The sequence below is a fragment of the Amblyraja radiata genome, chromosome 2 (genome assembly GCF_010909765.2).
Source record: "Amblyraja radiata isolate CabotCenter1 chromosome 2, sAmbRad1.1.pri, whole genome shotgun sequence".
Taxonomy (NCBI): Eukaryota; Metazoa; Chordata; class Chondrichthyes; order Rajiformes; family Rajidae; genus Amblyraja; species Amblyraja radiata.
In genome coordinates this window covers 54,034,047-54,053,294 of record NC_045957.1, presented here as the reverse complement: position 1 = coordinate 54,053,294, position 19,248 = coordinate 54,034,047, and the positions used below count along the sequence as shown (strand labels likewise).

At 39.9% G+C, this 19,248-nt stretch overlaps 1 protein-coding gene across 4 annotated transcripts in view; it reads left to right on the top strand.

Annotated features, from left to right (window-relative positions):
- Nucleotides 1–19,248, top strand: part of znf385d (zinc finger protein 385D) — a 332,806-nt gene that overhangs the window by 295,504 nt on the left and 18,054 nt on the right. For all 4 annotated transcript variants that reach the window (XM_033046766.1, XM_033046775.1, XM_033046745.1 and 1 more), the window contains one exon: nt 14,404–14,631. In XM_033046766.1, the coding sequence (XP_032902657.1) occupies nt 14,404–14,631 (228 nt within the window). The remainder of the gene's footprint in view (nt 1–14,403; nt 14,632–19,248) is intronic.

Below are 19,248 nucleotides of genomic sequence, written 5' to 3'. Positions count from 1 at the left end.
TGCAGCATGGGACCCATACACAAATAAAAACATTTCTTCCATCGAACGTGTCCATAGACAGGCAGCTCGATTTGTTACTAACACCTATGAGAGAGAAGCGAGTGTTACCAAACTTCTGAATTCTCTGGGGTGGAACCCTCTGCAAGACAGACATGAAGCTCACTGTTTGACCTGTTTTTATAAAATGTTAAATGGTCAGCACGACATAGATTACAAGACCTACACCAAACCCAAACCAATTAGGAGCAGACGAGGGCATTCGATCCAATTTGTGATTCCAGCTACCAAGTCAGATGTATACAGCAATTCGTTCTTCCCCCGCACAATTAAAGCATGGAATAATCTCCACCCTATCATAGTTACCCAACCAGATGCAACTAAATATAAGGTAGCTCTTTCTTCCCAAAAACCCTTTCTGGCTTAAGCCCTCCCTCCACCACCTCCAGTTTCAATTCCATTTGGAATATTTTGGAGGACCAAGAAACCAAGAACCAAGAATGGCAGTGTTGGATCAAAGGGCTGAATGGCCTCCTCCTGCACCTATTTTCTATGTTTCCATGTTTCTATATACCCCACATCACTGCCCTCTGCTTCCAACCATCATGCAGCTCAGCTCTCTTTTTCTGCAGAAGACAATCATGCAAAGTTGCGATCAAAGACCAAGACCATGTGAGGACTACATCTTGTCATGGAACTATGTGGTCCTGTCATAGCTGTTTGTCCCAAGTCTTTGTAAAGAGAAGGACTGTATTGAAGAAAGTCCATGTCAATTTCCGGCAACCCTTCCTGAAATAGTGGAAGGAACATATAGCTTACACTGATGATATTATATCTCTTGGTGATGTATTTTGGATCAAAGCATCCTCTTATAAACCACCAGCAACTTCCCCACTTTCATCAGGCGTCTGAATGCTCTTTCCATAAGCTAGGATACTGTCCAATCTAGCATACTACCTGATACAGTACCACAATGCTGCGAACTATATTCTGCACTCTGTATCTTTCCCTTTGCTCTACCTATTGTGCCTGAGTTTGACTTGATTGTATTTATGTATAGTATATCTGATTTGTTTCCCATTCCCACCAAAGTGTCGGCCATTCGCTTCACTGGACTGAGTGCATGATGGCATTATCAAATCAGGGATTTAAATTTATAAAGGTTGGATATTTACAGGACCCAATTTTGCTCCACTCAATTAAATAGGTTTATGATCTGGTTTAATTTAAATCTCTGGGGTTAATTTTCCACAACATTATCTAGAGCAAAATATCTAATGTAATCATGAATATAATCACTTTTCATTGCAATCTTTGATCTGAGTAAAGGACGAAACACAGAGTGACATCCCATTATCTGCAAAATGGATATAACGTTATATAGAACATAGAAGGGTACAGTGCAAGAATAGATCCACAATATCTGTGCCAAACATGATGCCATCACATTATCCATATCCCTCCATCCTCCGTTCTCTGGATTTCCACATGCCTATCAACAAGCTTCTTTAATCTTTAAAAGTAATTCAGAATAACTGTTGTTAAATTTCCATTTTTAAACTTAACCCAAAGTAAATTAAGCCTTCTGAAAAATAATCTGACACTAAAGTGATTCAAGTGATGTACATACATCTTGCTTATATATATATAGCTATCGATTGCTAAATACTTGGAGCTGTGTAATTATTTATGATGTGGCTGAATCACATTGCACCACATCTTTTTTATGTCCAGGGTGTAAAATACTCTCTATGTCACTGATTAGTATTATTATTTTTCCAGGAAGCTTTAGGTATGCAAGGAAATTATGTTTGTTGCAGTGATATTCCAGGCCATGTAGGTCCTTCTCTATGAGCAATAAATTAGGACAATCTGTCCTTTGATATAATGACTTGCAATCATTTTTCTCCTGGCAGCTCCCAACACTTTAGCAGATGTCTATTTTAAGCTTGATCGCTTGGATGAGGATTGGCTAATAGAAGTAACCACGGTAGAATTGAGGCCTTTTTGGCAAACCTTAAGAGATGTTATTTCATTGCAAGGATAAAAAGCAAGAAAAAAGGTACTGGGGGAATTTAGTGAATTAATTTTAAACATAGACTTTTTAAAACAAAATAATGGGGAGGAATTCAACTGCATTCAAAAGCAAAATACAAGAAATGTTGGAATTCTAGAAGAAAAACAATAAATGAAATATGCATGAAACCCTCAGCATGAACTATTTCTTCCTCTGTGGCTCCTCCCTGGCTTGCTGGGTAGTTCAAGCTTTTTCACAGGTTGGGCCTGTAGAAAGACAAGGCTAGAAGTTGGCAAATGGGCACCTTTTACATGTCTGAGATACAGGAACTACTTGAATTTGAAGCAAACGCATAATTTGGAGAGGGACTTGCTCAGCCAAAATCTGGCACAAAGCTGTTTAAATGTACAAATCAGAGAGAATATCAATTATGGGATTCCAGTTAGCAACAAATGAGATGCAGCATGCACTCATTCAGTTGTATCAGATGTCTTCATCTGCAGGACAAGCTGCTTCCTGGATCATTCTAACACCTTGCCCCTGCTCCTGCATATTTATACTGGATACACCTTCCAGCGCAGTTATCTCTAAGCCACCATTGAATGGTCCACTGTAGTTTTTGAGTTATGGCACCTGAAAGGGCAATGTTAAGTGCTAGTTGTTCAGGAAGACCGTTGTTTCCTCATCTTTCAAGTTCCTTTTCAGAGTCTGGTCCAAAAAAGGATTAGAGCAATGAGGATCTATGGTTGCTACGTTGGTGCCATTTTGGAAATGCCAGCCCAGATTCAGCAATTTAAAGCTTCTGGAGCAGATTGAGATCCCATAGTGTATTGACTCAGAGACAAGAGTGATCATTCAGCCAAGGATGACACCAGGCAGATAGAGCTGTTTCCACTTATTTTTTGAAATAATTATGTACTCATTGAATATTTAATTGGAAAGGTTTGACTTTGAAGTATTTTTCAGAAGTTGTTAAAGCTGCAGCAGAAGGCAAAGGGCAGCTAATTATGAGCAAGAAAGGTCCACAGCTCATTAGAATGAATTAGGAGTTCCCGGAAGGAAATAGGTCATGTTGAATTTATGAAGGTGTGGGAAGAGAAAGCACACATGAAACAAATAGAATAATTAGGATGGTGGAGAAAACACTTACCTAATTGAAAGCATGCAAAGTGCCACATATGCTTAAAAAGCAGCCATAAAGCCTAATGTGCAGAATGAAAAAAGACTCCAGTGGCAACACAATGTGCAGCAGATGGCATGGATTTGAGTACCTTACAAGGTAAACTGCCAGGTGTGGTGGGGGGCTGGAAGAGCACAAAGACAGAATTGGATCCAGATGGAATGTTGTTGGAAATCTAGTTTAATCGTGTAGGAAAGCCATTAATGGTTATCTAGGGATCTCTGTCAGCTGTGAATATAATACCGGGCAGTGAATCTGTTAGTATGTAAGTATGGAATACTGAACGTTAACAATGATGTTGCTCTGACCATAAAATAGTTTGTAGATTTCTGCTGGTAACAGCAACTTCTTCCATCTCGCTCATTTACAGCAGTTTAACAATCAAGTGTACCGGAGAGAATATGAACATCCATTACCCACTTGATCTGAAATTCCAAGAGCCTATACCACCATTCAAGTGCAGCCAAGCATAATATTGTCCATCGGTGGCATCAGAACAAATTGGCCCAAATCACAGAACTAGGGTCAATAGCAATAGCAATCTAACACACTCATATGGTTGTGGAATTGCTTGCAAAAAGCATAATCAAAGTAACAAGAAGGGAGGAAAAGTATTTAATATTCAAACCTACAAATAAAAGTATACAATGCCTTGTTTCCCTCCATTGATATGCCATTGAGAATTGTTTCCTCACCCACTACAGTGAAACAGGATAATGACAACCTTTATGTCATTTTAAATCTTTCCAGAAATTTGACTGGGAGTTTTGGGTCAGGGGTCATCCTTGCATATCTCAATGCAATTTCTAATTCAAGGACACACAAGATGATGTTTCTCCTTGGTTCATGCTCTTAATGATATCCCCAGACTCCTCTGAGACCTTCTAATATTCCGTACAGAATAACTGTCTGGCACCGTATCTACAACTGACACCGATCCCAAAGTAGCCATAATTAGATTTTCTTGGATGATTAAAACATGTGATGCAGGGAGTGCCTAATGGTGGACACTCAGGGACAATGTAGTTGTCCCTGTGCAATGTTGAATCAGGACACCTGCCAGATAAGCAAATAACTTACCTTAATTCTCGGTCTCAGCATTGAGCCAACTCCAAAACCTTGCACCTTCACATTACCAAGAGTTTCAGGTTAATATATGCTGCAAAACAGTCCACCAGCACTTCTTTTTCTTATGACCACAACCACTGATCTGCTGGTCCTGGACAGTATCCCAAGACCAACCACCTTTGAAAGTGATTCCAGCAGCCCCTGCTTCAACACACCATCATAAGTGCTAGTTTCCTGCATAAAACTTTATAGATTTTGGAGTGATATCTTTGAAATATTTACAAAATTATTCAAGATAAGAATGGAACCTAATACTGAAATGATTATATTTGGAGTAATGGAAGATGGGAATAAATTGAACACATCTCAAAATTTATTTTTTAACTATGGTTTAATAATAGCAAAAAAATTAATACTTAAATTTTGGAAAAATACATCAATATTAACGCTTAAAATGTGGATTACAAGTATGTTGGACACCACACATCTTGAGGAAATGCGATTCCTCCTAATGGATAAATCAGACCAATTCATAACGAGTTGGTCTCCATTTGTCGTCTTTTTGGAATCATATGGTGCAACACAATTGTAAAAACTAACTGTTTCAGGACTGGGCGAGGGTTGGTCAAGATTATAAACAATGATCTCCTTACCTTTTTTTTTTTATGTCTTATTCTCTTTTTTCTATTTTATTTTTCTCAACTTTCTTCACTCATTCGTCTTTTTTCTTTTTCTTCACACACTATATATCTCACGCCTTTCTATCCTTTACTATCTAATTTCTTTTTCTTATTCTAATCTTTCTTTAATATAATAAAAAAAATAAGAAGCTGTACATAAAATGTATTATGAAAATATATATTAGGCACTTTGGTACTTACTTCTAATAAAATAAAATATTTTCAAAAAAAATAAGTGCCAGGTCCAAACTTGGGTTCCTCTGCATTGTTACAATGCTGATTTCACCCGCTCATTATGCATCTTCATACCTTCTTCCATCAGGCCATCCTAAACCTCCTGCACACCCAATGCATCCCAAAAGCAAAATGCCAAACTCTAATGCATATCCTCCACTTTGCTAACCATGACACAATCTGATTGATTGACCACTAGCCCTCTGCTACACCTACCTTGAATCCGTGATGGATTGACTGGGCTTGTATTCACTGGAAGTTAGAAAGATGAGAGGGTATGTTAAAGAAAATATAAAATTCTTAAAGGATTGGACAGGCTAGATGCAGGAAAAATGTTTCTGATGTTGGGAGAGTCCAGAACCAGGGGTTCACAGTTGAAGAATAAGGGGTAGGCCATTTAGGACTGAGATGAGGAAAATAATTTTTACCCAGAGGGTTGTGAATCTGTGGAATTCTCTACCACAGAAGGCAATGGAGGCCAACTCACTGGATGTTTTCAAGAGAGAGTTAGATTTAGCTCTTAGGGCTAAAGGAATCAAGGGATATGTGGAAAAAGCAGGAACAGGGTACTGATTTTGGATGATTAGCCATGATCATATTGAATGGTGGTGCTGGCTCGAAGGGCTGAATGGCGTACTCCTGCACCTATTTTCTATTTTCTATGTCATCAGAAAGGAATGTGATCGGGTGGCTGAAATGCACAGTTGTCTGAGCAGTTCTGTCGAAACGGGTGTGACTTTCTTTGCCAATGCTCTATGACTGCATTAATGTGAGGTGCACTATTTTTCACATCCTCTGGATGCACCAAAGCATTTTACACTAAGTTCTGATATATCATCCCTATTGTATCAAAGCATGCTGTGACACAATAGCATCACTGTATAACACCCTACAATGACATGTAATATGACATGTAACCTGTCTGTAAGAAAGATCAGATAGATTTTCACTGTGTTTGAGGAACATTGCAACACTGTCACAGCTTGTTTTAAATTTGCCAGATTGCTATGTTGTGCTTGACACCTGTTTCAAAAAATACAAGAAAATGAGCAGGAAACTCCATGCCTGGATCTCAGCTTCCCATGGGAAATTTCACCAGTCTTTGACACGGGATTTGAGACTGGCAGGTTAGTATTTCTATGGGGCATCAACGGGAAAGTGCTCCCAGGCAGGGAGTTTCTACATTCCAGGCGTGAGCAGAAAGACTGAGGGAAAACAGATGGATTGGTGTGCTGTATCTGAGAAATGGGGCCACGTTAGGGACTTGGTTAGAATCCAAAAGAAAGGAAGCTTTTGAAAACCTAATAGAGGGCCTAGGAAATACGGGTCTTTCAGGTAAAAGAACAAGTGGCTTCGTAGAGCATCCAGCTACATTACTGGTAGCATAGTGCTTACTGGGGACATATTTGGATGATTATCCACTGACCATTAAAAATAAACAGATCCCTATACCTCGAGGATAACAGGGCAAAAGATTTTCTGCCTAGATTCAGAGATACTTGTTTAGCTTTGCAGCTTGGGTGGCACGATGGCCTAGCATTAGAGCTGCTGCCTTACAGCGCCATAGACCCGGGTTCGATCCTGACTAAGTCTGTATGGAGTTTGTACGATCTCCCCGTGACCTGCGTGGGTTTTCTCCGAGATCTTCGGTTTCCTCCCATACCCCAAAGACGTACAGGTTTGTAGGTTAATTGGCTTACTATACAATGTAAGATTGTCCTTCGTGTGTGTAGGGCAGTGTTAATGTGCAGGATTAGATGGTTGGCGCGTACTCTATGGGCCGAAGGGCCTGTTGCCGTGGTGTATCTCTGAACTAAACTCGACCAATAACTGATGATTTGTAAGTGGGATGTAACCATTATAATCTAAGAAGAACTGGAGCTTGACTGGGTTCTTTCAGATCTTCAGAATATTGGTTCAAATGCCCCTGATACAAAAACTTTGGACAAGCATTTCTGATGAGCTCACAATAACAAAACATACGCACGAGAGGGAAGGAGTGTCCTGTGTCGAACAAGCTGTTCATTGTACAATGATGAAACAGTTTCATAATAAAACATCATAACAACTTCAAATATAATAGACAAAGGGAAATCAAGCAAGCCCTAAATATCTATGGTTCATGTCCCAAGTGAAAAGGTGATGCCTAAGCCGAAGATTTGCCAGCAACTGATGTTTTTCCTCCCCTAATTTCCAGTTTCTGCAGTATTTTTCATGTTTGTGAGGTTAGGGTGGAGGTGCTGAGTTTACCAAGCCAGCAGAGATATGCATGCCATGTTTGCCCAGCTGCCGTTAGGCTCATGTACTTGCAGTATCCAATGGTTAGTTATTTTTGTACACTTGTGGGAGTTAACTCTTTGGATGAGTATCTGTTTTCAATGCTAACCTGACTCATCTACAAGGATCGAATGTCCTGCAGCTAACTACAGTCTTAAGGGCCTGTCCCACAATGGCGACCTAATTTGCAAGTTTAGAAGAGTTTGCACTCGCCACAAACTTGCAGCATGATCGACATGTGGTCCTAGGAGGTCACTGGAACTCTCCTTCATGTTCGAGAGAAGTTCCCGCATACTCGCGGCCTCAGTTTGGTCGGTAAAAATTGGTCGGCATGGTTCTTTTGAACTCGTAGTGCAATGGTAGTGGGGTCGCCATGTAGTTAAAGGCAGTCGAGGTAGCCATAGGCAATCTCCTTTGCTGACCAGGCATTTTAATTGGCTCATTGGAGTTTTCAGAACCAAGGAAAACCGACCGGTAATATCAAATGCCCGCAAAACTTTATTAAAAGTTGTCTGGCTTGTTAAAAGAGTCTCCACTCCTTCTCCCCCCCCCTTCTCTCCCCTTCTCTCCATTTATTCCCCCCCCCCCCCCTCCCAACGCTCTCTAAAGGTCTTACCGTACACTGTGCCAGCCGTCTTTTACCTTCCTGTTCATCGCGGGTGTGAATTTCAGACAGCGCTTCCACGCTTTCCCTGGCCCCCGCCTTTGCGATGTGTGTGTGTGTGTGTGTGCTGACGGTCGATCCAGCTCGTGGTTTCATCACTGATGGTCGATGCAGCTCGAGGTTTTTCAGATGAGTGCCCTCGAACTTGAAGGTCGTAGACAGTTACTGAAAAGTCACGTTAGTGGGACAGGCCCTTTAAAGTGCTCGACATTAGGAATAGAACCTAGGGGACTAAGGTCCTAAATGGAATTAGACCTGTCAGGCTTACTTCCAGTTGGCAAGAACCCCATTATTCTATCTTGTCTGCTGTGCCTTACTCACCCAAGCATGGAAATCTTCACAACCATGGAGACAGAAACTGTAGCATGCCTGGAGTTCCTTATAGATACCCTTGAGCACATCATCCAGATGCAACTACCATCTCAACCACATGCACACCACAGTTCTTCACTTCAATAGAGTCACCATCGTTGTATGCATATGTAAGACAGGATACTACCATTGATGGACACTTCATCTCAATCCAAGGCCACAACGTCCAAGATTCAATACTCTTGCCAAGCAAAGACACTGACAGTGATGATTCACTCAAGCCTCGTAGCACAATCACCATGGCTACCAGTAACTTGTCTGCATCCAGGGATCTGCCACTACACTAAAGCGTCACTGTGTCAGGTAACCATTACAGCCTTGGATGTGTGTCCCTTATTATTTTCCAGACCCTAATGAGCCATGTCCCTGTTATATCAGGGATTAATCTAATTCCCTCGAGCTCCACCTAACCCTCGATACAACCTAGACAGTGGCTTTAAAGAAAGAAAATATAAATGTCGATAAGAAGGATTTGAAAAATACCTGACAATTGGGCAGTTGGTTGGCTGATAAAAGTATGTCTTCATAAAATGAAAACGACTTTGCTGTTACTGTGTGGAAAGAACATAACATGAATGGAAAATAAGAGATGTACTGAGGGCCCGATCAACAGTGAACTGAAACTATTCCAGTACTGCTCAGTCTCAATGAAAAAATCAAATTAGGAAAAACAAACCTTTGGAGGAACTCAGTAGGTCAGGCAGCATCTTGGAGACGAGGTGGGGTGGGGCACTGGGGGATACCGGGGAGCAGAGAGGGGATGGGAAAAGAGATAGTGTTGACACTACGCGCCAAGACTCTGCATCAGGACTGCATCGAGCATCCCTTTCTCCCAGTGGCTACTTGACCTGCTGAGTTTGTATTTTGCTCCAGATTCCAGCATCTGCAATCTCCTGTGTCTCCCAATCAGAAATCAGATTGAATCTCCCATTATATAGAAAATTCTAGATTGAATCGAAATAGTGAGGAACTTATAAATTGCTGACAGTATATAGTTTTGGCCACCACAGGACAGAAAGGACATTGCAACTACTAAACTGTCACTGCTCAATGAGGTTGTAACCCTCAGCCATGATTCGATAACCTCTAGATTGGATAATTCCAGAATTCTCCTGGCTTACCTCCATAAAAGTGCTAGTTTGCTTAATAATAACTAAAGGAAACAGAGTATGCTATAAACACTCAGTAGGTCAGGTAGCATCTGTGGAAAGAGAAATCTAGTTAACGTTTCAGGTTCCTCCAAAGGTTTGTTGTTATCTCAGGTTTCCAGTCTGCATCTACAATTTTTTTCATTCTCAAAGTGGCAAAGCAAATTCTATGACTTGAATCATTATCAAACATCTTCTTTTCTGACCTTCTGATGGAAGGAAGGTAATTGTTTAAGTAATTGATGATGATTTGGGCTCAGTACACTACACTGATGAATTAATGCAGCAATGTCACAGGGTTGGGATAATTTACAAACTATCTTCCTTTGTAGTGTATGACTCCAACCCTGAGATACCCATTTCACTTCTTCTTGATCTAGGTCAACTGTTGCCATGGTGTCTTCTACAAAATGCATGGCATTTACTCACTGAGACCCCTCTGATGATGGTGAGCAATCCTACTTGACCTTGTCCTCATCCACTTACTTGTTACAGATGCATTTATTCATGATAGCCTTAATAGGACCGATTACTGGAGAGAATTTGAGGTAATATTCCACCTTCCCATTGACCATGTCCACAAAGCCATCACGTTACAATAGATAGCACAATGGCACTTAATGGGATGTTCCTCAAAATATAGATAGCTGGTAATGAGTCACACATGTTACTGTGGGCCAGCACACTGGGAACATTTAAGTTATTTCCACCAGAAGGAAACTAAAAAATGAGATGTGATTTTTATAACAATCTTTGCCATCTTTACTGAGACTTGTTATTTATGTTGTAAGTTTTGAATTACTAGACAAATTAAATTCTACAGATGCAATGAGTGGAATTAGAACTCGTATTGCTCGATTGTTTACCTAAGCCTCTGTATTACTGGACCAATAATGTAATCACTTCACCACTGCAGTATTCAAGTTGTAACCAAATGCAAATTAAACAGATTTATTTTGGAAACACACATTTTGTTGAAGAACATTGAAGTCCAATTGAAAGGTAGTTTCTAGAAATTCTAGTGCACCCTTACAGGCACATTGTGCAGTTGCTGGACTACTTTGCAATAACTGCAGAATATGATTTGATGCGTATTTGACACACAAATAACATCAGCTGCGCAAGCACAGCTCAGGCAGCGGATACATTGTTTAATTTCTCGAGTGGCAAGAAACAATCCAGAATAGTTATTATAGCATTCGTTCAGTGAAAGAATGTTGGTATAGGTAAGCAGTAGAGTTGCTGCTTTACAGCGCCAGAGACCTGGGTTCGATCCTGACTACGGTGCTTGTGCGTACGGAGTTTGTACCTTCTCCCCGTGACCTGCGTGGGTTTTCTCCGGGATCTTCGGATTCTTCCCACAATCCAAAGACGTACAGGTTTATTGGTTTTGGTACAATTATAAATTGTCCTTAGTATGTGAAGGTAGCGTTAGTATGCGGAGATCGCTTGACGTCGTGGTGTCGTTGGGCCAAAGGGCCAGTTTCCATGCTGTATCTCCAAAAAAACTAAGGTGTTGGTGTTGTTTTGTCATTGTAATGTATGCCAAGAAACAATGAAAAGCTTTGTTTGTGTGCTATCTTGTCAAATCATACTATACACGAGTATAATTAACACATAGACAAACATAAAAAGTGCAAAGAGAAAAATATCAGAGTGCACGATATGGCATTGCAGTATTATAGCATCACAGTTACAGAGAGAGTGCAGTTAAAAAAAAAATGCAGGTTCCACAATGAGTTATGATGAGAGAAAAAAAACAGAGTGATGGAGTAACTCTGTGGGTCAGGCAGCATCATTGGAGAATATGGATAGGTGAAATTACAGATTGGGAGCTTTCGTCAGACTCCTACACTTCAGGAGTGAGGGAGATTGAGATTACATTCTAGCATATGAGAGGATCATTCAGTAGTCTCATAACAGTGGGGAAGAAGCTGTTCTTGAATCTGGTAGAATGTGCTTTCAAGCTTTAGTATCTTCTGCCTTCCAGTGGAGGGGAGAAGACAATAGACAATAGATGCAGGAGTAGGAGATTTGGCCCTTCGAGGGATTGAGCAGGGTGAAAATAATCTTTGATTATGTTGGCTGCTTTCCTGAGGCAGCGTGAAGTGTAGATGGAGCCGAGGGGCGAGGATTAATGGGCTGGGCACAAACTATCAATTTCTTTATCAGTCTAGGGCTGAGCTGTTGCCAAACCAAGTTGTGATGCATCCTGATAGGATGCTTTCTCCGGTGCAACTGTAGAAGTTGGTAAGTCATTGGAAATATACCAAACTTCCTTCGTCTTCTGAGGAAGTAGAGGGGTTGGTGTGCTTTCTTGGCAGTAGTCCAATGTGGTTCATTCAGGACAAATTGTTGGTGATATTTACTTGATGCTCTTGACCATCTCCCCTGGCATCTGACTAGAGCATGCACATCATCTCACTTCTTGAACTCATAAACAAATTCCTTCATCTTGCTGACATCGGGAAAGAGGATGTTGACAGTTTTTTTCTTAACAGCCCAACAACCCAGTAATATTTAAAAAGTAATATTTCTTTAACTCCCCAATTAAATTATTCTGATATGTGCACCTTCTGCTCGTTATGTGTGGTGTTGTCTCAGAGTGCATTTCCTTCAAGCATTGTGGAGATTAGAACAATTCATCAAGTTGCCAAACTAAATGATCTACAGCAGTTTACATTTCTTACCTTGGAACATGTTCTACTTTCCAAACAATTTCTAAACATGTATCTAATGGCATTAAGATTTGTATATATTTTATACCACAAAGACTTTGAGTTATGAAGATTACAACACAATAATAGGTACAGTAGTTTTCATCTGAGAACAGTTGATTTAAAAATGTCAAATGAAGCAATTGTTGTAATTTTTTGTTATTTCCTGTATGGTTGTTTTGAGGTCATGGAATGGATTGGATGTGTCATAAAAAAAAGATTTTTCAGTTCTATTTTGAAACTACTTTAGAAAATATTCTTTAAAATAAAATTTGTAAAAGTGTATTTGACTGCAAAGTTTCCAAATAATCATCCTGTACATAATCCTGCTTCATTCTTGAAAATCCTCATTGTCTGCTTGCAAATTGTATATGCAGAATGACTTTCATGTAGAAAGTTGAGAACCAGTTGTAAGATATTGGCAAGTGTGAAGTAGGCTGGGTGTGGGTAAGAAGATGCGGTGACGATCATTTCAGGTTGCAGAAGAGACTTGATGAACAGAGAATGAAAAGATTGATAGAGCTGACATAACATTTGGATGTTCAGAGTGAAAGAGATGTGAAACAGTTGTCTTGCCTTGGCAACTCTACTGAAAGTATTAAACATTTCCCCTGCTTTACGAGTATTACTGGAGTAATATTTATAGGCATGAATATAGTTATTTACCTCTATCCACTGGTGCTATGTTATTTATCTGGCTGGTGATTTACTGTGGCTGATTTTCTTTCATGAGACAATGAACAAATCTACGTTCCAGCTGCATTCACATTTTCCACAGTTTTTCTCCAATTAACCATATATTGAAGGACCAAAGGCAAGTTAAACATGAGATGCCAAGAAGTCTACTGGAATCTGCTCATCTTTATTACAAAAGACAAATGGGACAGTGCCAACATTATAAATATTACAATACCAGTGTTGGAATGAGAGCACAGATTCACATGATGTATTGATTATGTAAACTTTATGGACAATTCCAACTTTTGATTTGCAATGCAATTCCCAAATGTGAATTTAACACACTTCACCGAAATTGTATTGTTCATAGTTACCCAGCACTTACGACAAATTATTTGGACATAATGTCATTACTATTTACGGGGTCAAGCTTTATCAACATTACAATAGTGATGATGATTACATGGTAGTTCAATAACTAGCAGATATTGGAATCATGAAAAGTGCTGTCATTTTTTTCTATCTCAGAAGCTGAGGAAAAGTAATTTATGGCATCCACCATATAGAAAGTAGACCTCTCCCTAAATGGTGCAAGCTGCCTTTGAATAGTCATACACTATGTACCACACACACGTTAGGTCAGCTACATCACATTTCTACAAACTTAGTGGGTGTGCTGCCTTTGGGGAGTTTAATTAGCATCAACCAATACTGATTAATAAAGTGAGGTTCAATCACAAGAACGCAAGTGACATTACAATAGCCTCAGTCGGTGCGAGTAGTAGATATCCTTTTCATCACTACTAGATGGCTTATTAACCATAATGCATAATATTCACCAATGATATGTACTATTTACTATAGTAAAAGTAGAGATTTGACATGATAACACATACAATGATTTTAATTCCCCTCAAATATAGCTGTTTATTATTCACAGGCTGAGCTGGAGAATGAATCCTCATTCCATTTGGTTTTCTATTGCCTAACAGGTCTCAAGTTACCACGATACTCCTCGTGATTATGATTTGCTTTCACAGTGATTTTTTCATGATCACTTTTCTGACGGTACGCTTGCCAGTGGAATAGAAAAACTTTGTTTACAAATCTTGGGTGATATTCAATAACAATTGTTGCAGGCCTAATAATTTGATTCCAGGGGCTAATAATCTTTCCTTTTAAGAAACCTTATCTGCAGATCCCATAATGTAAGCTGCTATTGAAAAACAGGAAAGTAGATATAGTTGAGCACATGCTAGATCGCAGAATGCATTTGAAATGTGATTTCTTGCTCTATTGGTTCAAAACCAAATGTGACAGATCTGGTTTGTACATGGCTTTCCTATCATGACTCCTTTTCTTTTATTCTAGACAGCAGTCAAGAGACAGCTACAATATCAAAAGTAACAACACTGGCAGCAGCAAATGATAGCGTATCAACCGAATCCATTTCCGGGACAGAGAAATCCTTTACATCCAGTAGCTGCAACACAACTCTTCCCAAGGAGACCGATGAAGAAAAAGCGAAGCGGCTCCTCTACTGTTCTCTCTGCAAAGTGGCTGTCAACTCTGCCTCACAACTGGAAGCACACAATAGTGGTGAGATGTGGAGATCAGGTTTCTTAGGTCCAATCTTATAGTTAATCATCTCAGAGTAAAAAATATGCTGACTGAGTTACAGCTGCAAGGAATGAACCATCGTTTTTTGACATTGTAACACACGGTGGAGAGCATTTGCACAGCAAAGTCGCTTGGTTTGAATATGTGTGTATTATGTGTTGCTATTTTCCAGAGCAGTGATAATTTGATTTCCAGACTCAGATCTGAGGCTCATGATACATTTGTGCTATTGTTTTCCTTGCCACATGTATAATGAGTACACGGATTGAATACATGGAATAATGAACACAACAATGAATGATGTGGCACAAGCACAAAGGAGTACACCTTGTGCCTGAAAATACAATTCTTGACTCAATCTTACAATAATCTAACATTTACAATAATAACAACCCTCTCTCTTTTTATTCATTTTATTTTACTTGGATGACACTTTCTGTCTCAATATTGCTTAGGCACCACAATTCTAGAGTTCCATCTTGCTGCTTGTTTGAAGTCATTCCATTCTGTGACTAATTGGTACAAAGTTATGCTGATGCAGTATTGTATTAGTTTTCACAGTAGCTGTTGCAGTTGGCGTTTCTGATTCCATCAGCTCTGGAGGGGTCAGAAAGAGATTTAGCCCCATCCCACGTGCTTTCAAGTTTCTCTGATTGAAAATGTATGATTTGGGGATATTGGGTAAATCTAGGCTTATGTTGGTTCCACATTTTCACAATTGGATCTCTGCACTATTTCTAAAACACTGGTAATGATGTACAATGTTTTTGTGGTGTCTCTGATGTTACTTAGTTTTGATGGTCACATTTATCAGATAGCGGATTTTCACACCTTTTCTCTCATCTAGTACTTCCTGTGTTGACAAACGAGTACAACATCTGCCAGTACAATTTGTTTTCCTGGCTTGTATTTCAAAATGAAGTCAGAACCCCGAAGTCTCAAGAGTAAACTTTCTCAGACTCATCATGGTCTTTTTTCATGTAGATTTACTTCAGGAATTGGTGATCAGTTTTATGAAATTTCCCCCTCCTTGGTTTCTCCTGTATTCTAGAGGTAGGAGTGGAATTTCTCAAATGTTTATACAGTTGCAAATCGTCTATCCTTCAGCATTGGTGGCTTTTGTTTCTGTCTGTGCTAGTGCTTTTGATGCAAATGCTAATTGGTGTGCCATCTTGTAGCAAAGCTGGTTCGTGACCTTTCAAAGAAGCATCTATCAGTAAAGTGAGCTTTTTCTTTGCCTCTGACTTATAATGTCAGGGTTGTTTATTCAAACCATTTATTGAGTTTGGTGCAAATTCATGGAACTTCATGGAACTGTGAGTACTGGCATTCATTAGGTATGTTGCAAAGCCTACCTGAAGCGTCGTTGAAGATCTGCTGCTGAGGGTGTGCGCGTTTTTGGCGCCGTTTAGAGGGGGCGGGTTTAAAACGCGATTTTCTCTAAGCTGTTCCAATCGAAAATGTTCAGCCTAGTTAATTATTAACGAAAAATCGCTGGAAGACCCCGTCGCAAAAGCTATTATTAGGTTTAAAGGCCTTGAATAATAGTTATAGTAGTTTAAAAATCAATCTCTAAACCCGCGACCGTCAGCAACCGCAGGGTCTCATAAAGCAAATAGCAGAAGTTAGGTTGTATATTTTTACATTAAAAAGGGCTTCTAAAGATCCCTTTATACTAAGTTTAATATTGCGAGTAGCTCAATTTGGGCCCATTATATCGCGCAGTATTTTTCTGGGCATTTGGGGCACAAATCTACCGCAATGTGAACGTTCTAAACCAGCGCGTTCCACAGGGACCCACTGGAAAGCTGATTTAAATGGGCATTTATTTACAGCAATTAAACACTAAATTCCTTCCATTTGGCCTATAAATTAATGTAAATGAGATTTAAAAATCATGTTTTATTGTGAATTATTTGTGAATATTATTTGGACATTTAGGCTATTTAAAAATGTTAATCATTTATTAAGAAATGGATAGATGTTTAGATCTAGTAATTGAAGTCTGAAATTAGCTACAATTAGGTAACTAACTAATTATATGCTTTAATTTCAGGTCATCCAAGTAAGATTATTTTATATTTGTTTCAGAATGCTTCAATCTATGATAACTGAAAATTTCATTCAGTTCTCTTAATTTTTAAGAAAATTATGGGCTTTTGACTGTTCACGATCACAGCTTTTTTGTTATGTCCATAGAAAATCAATAGGGAACAAGATGCTCATTTCCCAGTATGAAAATGGCCATAACATTTTAAATACTTGAGATATGAAAGTGAATTAGGTGTCAAATTAAACTTATTTTTATGCTTTATCTGATGGGATAAATTACAGACTTGATTTTTAAAATCTCAAAATTTTGTAACATTGCTACATTCATCACTCTCTTCCAGTAAATCTCTCAAGTTTTCAGTATGTTCTGCCTTGCTAAGAATGATATAATTCATATATTGGATTAGCCCCAGAAAACACCAATTATTTATTTTCCTTGGTGCTTTAGTCTCAGTGAGAGTAATAAATGTTTCTGCACTTGGCTTTTCTCATCAACTGACATTTTAAGATGTTTTTGTGCACATTCAGCCTGAGCCTGGCATTTCTAGTTTTTCTATTGTCTCTTGGTTATGTCATAAGGAATAGGAGTAGAATGACGCCATTCAGCCCATCAAGTCTACCCTGCCATTCAATCATGGCTGATCTATCTCTCCGTCTGACACCTGTAGTAATCAAGAATCTATCTAACTCTGTCTTAAAAATATCCACTGACTTTGCCTCCACAGCCATCTGTGGCAAACAATTCCACAGATTCTCCACTTTCTGACAAAAGAAATGTCTCCTCATCTCCTTCCTAAAAGAACGTCCTTTAATTCTGAGGTTATGACCTCTAGTTCTAGATGCTCCCATTAATGGAAACACCCTCTCCACATCCACTTTATCCAAGCCTTTCACTATTCTGTATGTTTCAATGAGTACAGGCCCAGTGCCGACAAATGCCCATCATAGGGTTAACCTAATTCCTGGAATCATTCTCGTAAACCTCTGGACTCTCTCCAGAGCCAGCACATCCTTCGTAAGATATGGTGCCCAAAATTGCTCACAATATTCCAAATGCAGTCTTAACAACACCTTTTTGAGCGTCAAGTCAAGTTTATTTGTCACATACACATACGAGATGTGCAGTGAAATGAAAAGTGGAAATGCTCGTGGACTTTATGCAAGAAACAAACAAACAAACAAAGTACAAACAGAATGGAACAGAATCATAGAAACATAGAAAATAGGTGCAGGAGTAGGCCATTCGGCCCTTCGAGCCTGCATAGCCATTAAATATGATCATGGCTGATCATCCAACTCAGCATCCTGCACCTGCCTTCTCTCCATACCCCCTGATCCCTTTAGCCACAAGGGCCACATCTAACTCCCTCTTAAATATAGCCAATGAACTGGCCTCAACTACCTTCTGTGGCAGAGATTTCCAGAGATTCACCACTCTCTGTGTGAAAAATGTTTTTCTCATCTCGATCCTAAAAGACTTCCCCCTTATCCTTAAACTGTGACCCCTTGTTCTGGACTTCCCCTACATCGGGAACAATCTCCCTGCATCTAGCCTGTCCAACCCCAATCACATATTCTTTTACATATTACATATTGTGGGAGGAAGGTAAAAAGAAAAAAAAACAGCAATTTAAAAAAACAGTAGAATGGTTCAGTAAAGTTAGTCCCTGGTGAGATAGGAGTTTACAGTGGCCTCTGGGAAGAAACTCCTTCTCAACCTCTCCGTTCACAGAGCATGGCAACGGAGGCATTTACCTGATCGTAGCAGCTGGAACAGTCCGTTGCAGGGGTGGAAGGGGTCTCCCATGATCTTATTGGCTCTGGAGTTGCACCTTCTGATGTATGGTTCCTGCAGAGGGGCGAGTGAAATTCCCATAGTGCGTTCGGCTACTACTCTCTGCAGAGCCTTCTTGTCCTGGGCAGAGCAGTTCCCAAACCAAATTGTGATATTTCCGTACAAGATGCTTTCCACAACCGCTGAGTAGAAGCACTGGAGGATCCCCAGAGACACTCTGAATTTCCACAATTGCCTGAGGTGATAAAGGCACTGTCTTGCCTTACTCACAAGTGCTGCAGCGTGTGATGTCCATGTCATATCCTCAGAGATGTGGACTTCCAGGTATTTAAAACAGCTCACCCTATCCACAGTATCCCCATTTATCCTCAATGGTGTGTACCTTGTAGACATCCATGTATCGGGATGCCAGGCCAGAATTGTAGGCAACGGTGCGAACATTCAAGGCGACACGAACTGACCTGTCCACCCAGGGTTTTTGATTCGGAAAGGTGCTAACCCTTACCGTGGGGACGATGTTGTCAGTTATTGTTGCGATGAAGTCCGTGACTGCTTCCGCGACCTCACTGACGTCACTGACGTCACTGGAACTTGCTTGGAACATATTCCAGTCGACATCGCTCACTGCATCTTGCAGCATGGCCTCTGTCTGGTCGGACCACCGTTTTACATCCCTCGTCATCGCCGCTTCCTGAACTATCCACTGTTTATACTCTGGAAGCAGGAAAATGGCAGCGTGGTCGGATTTC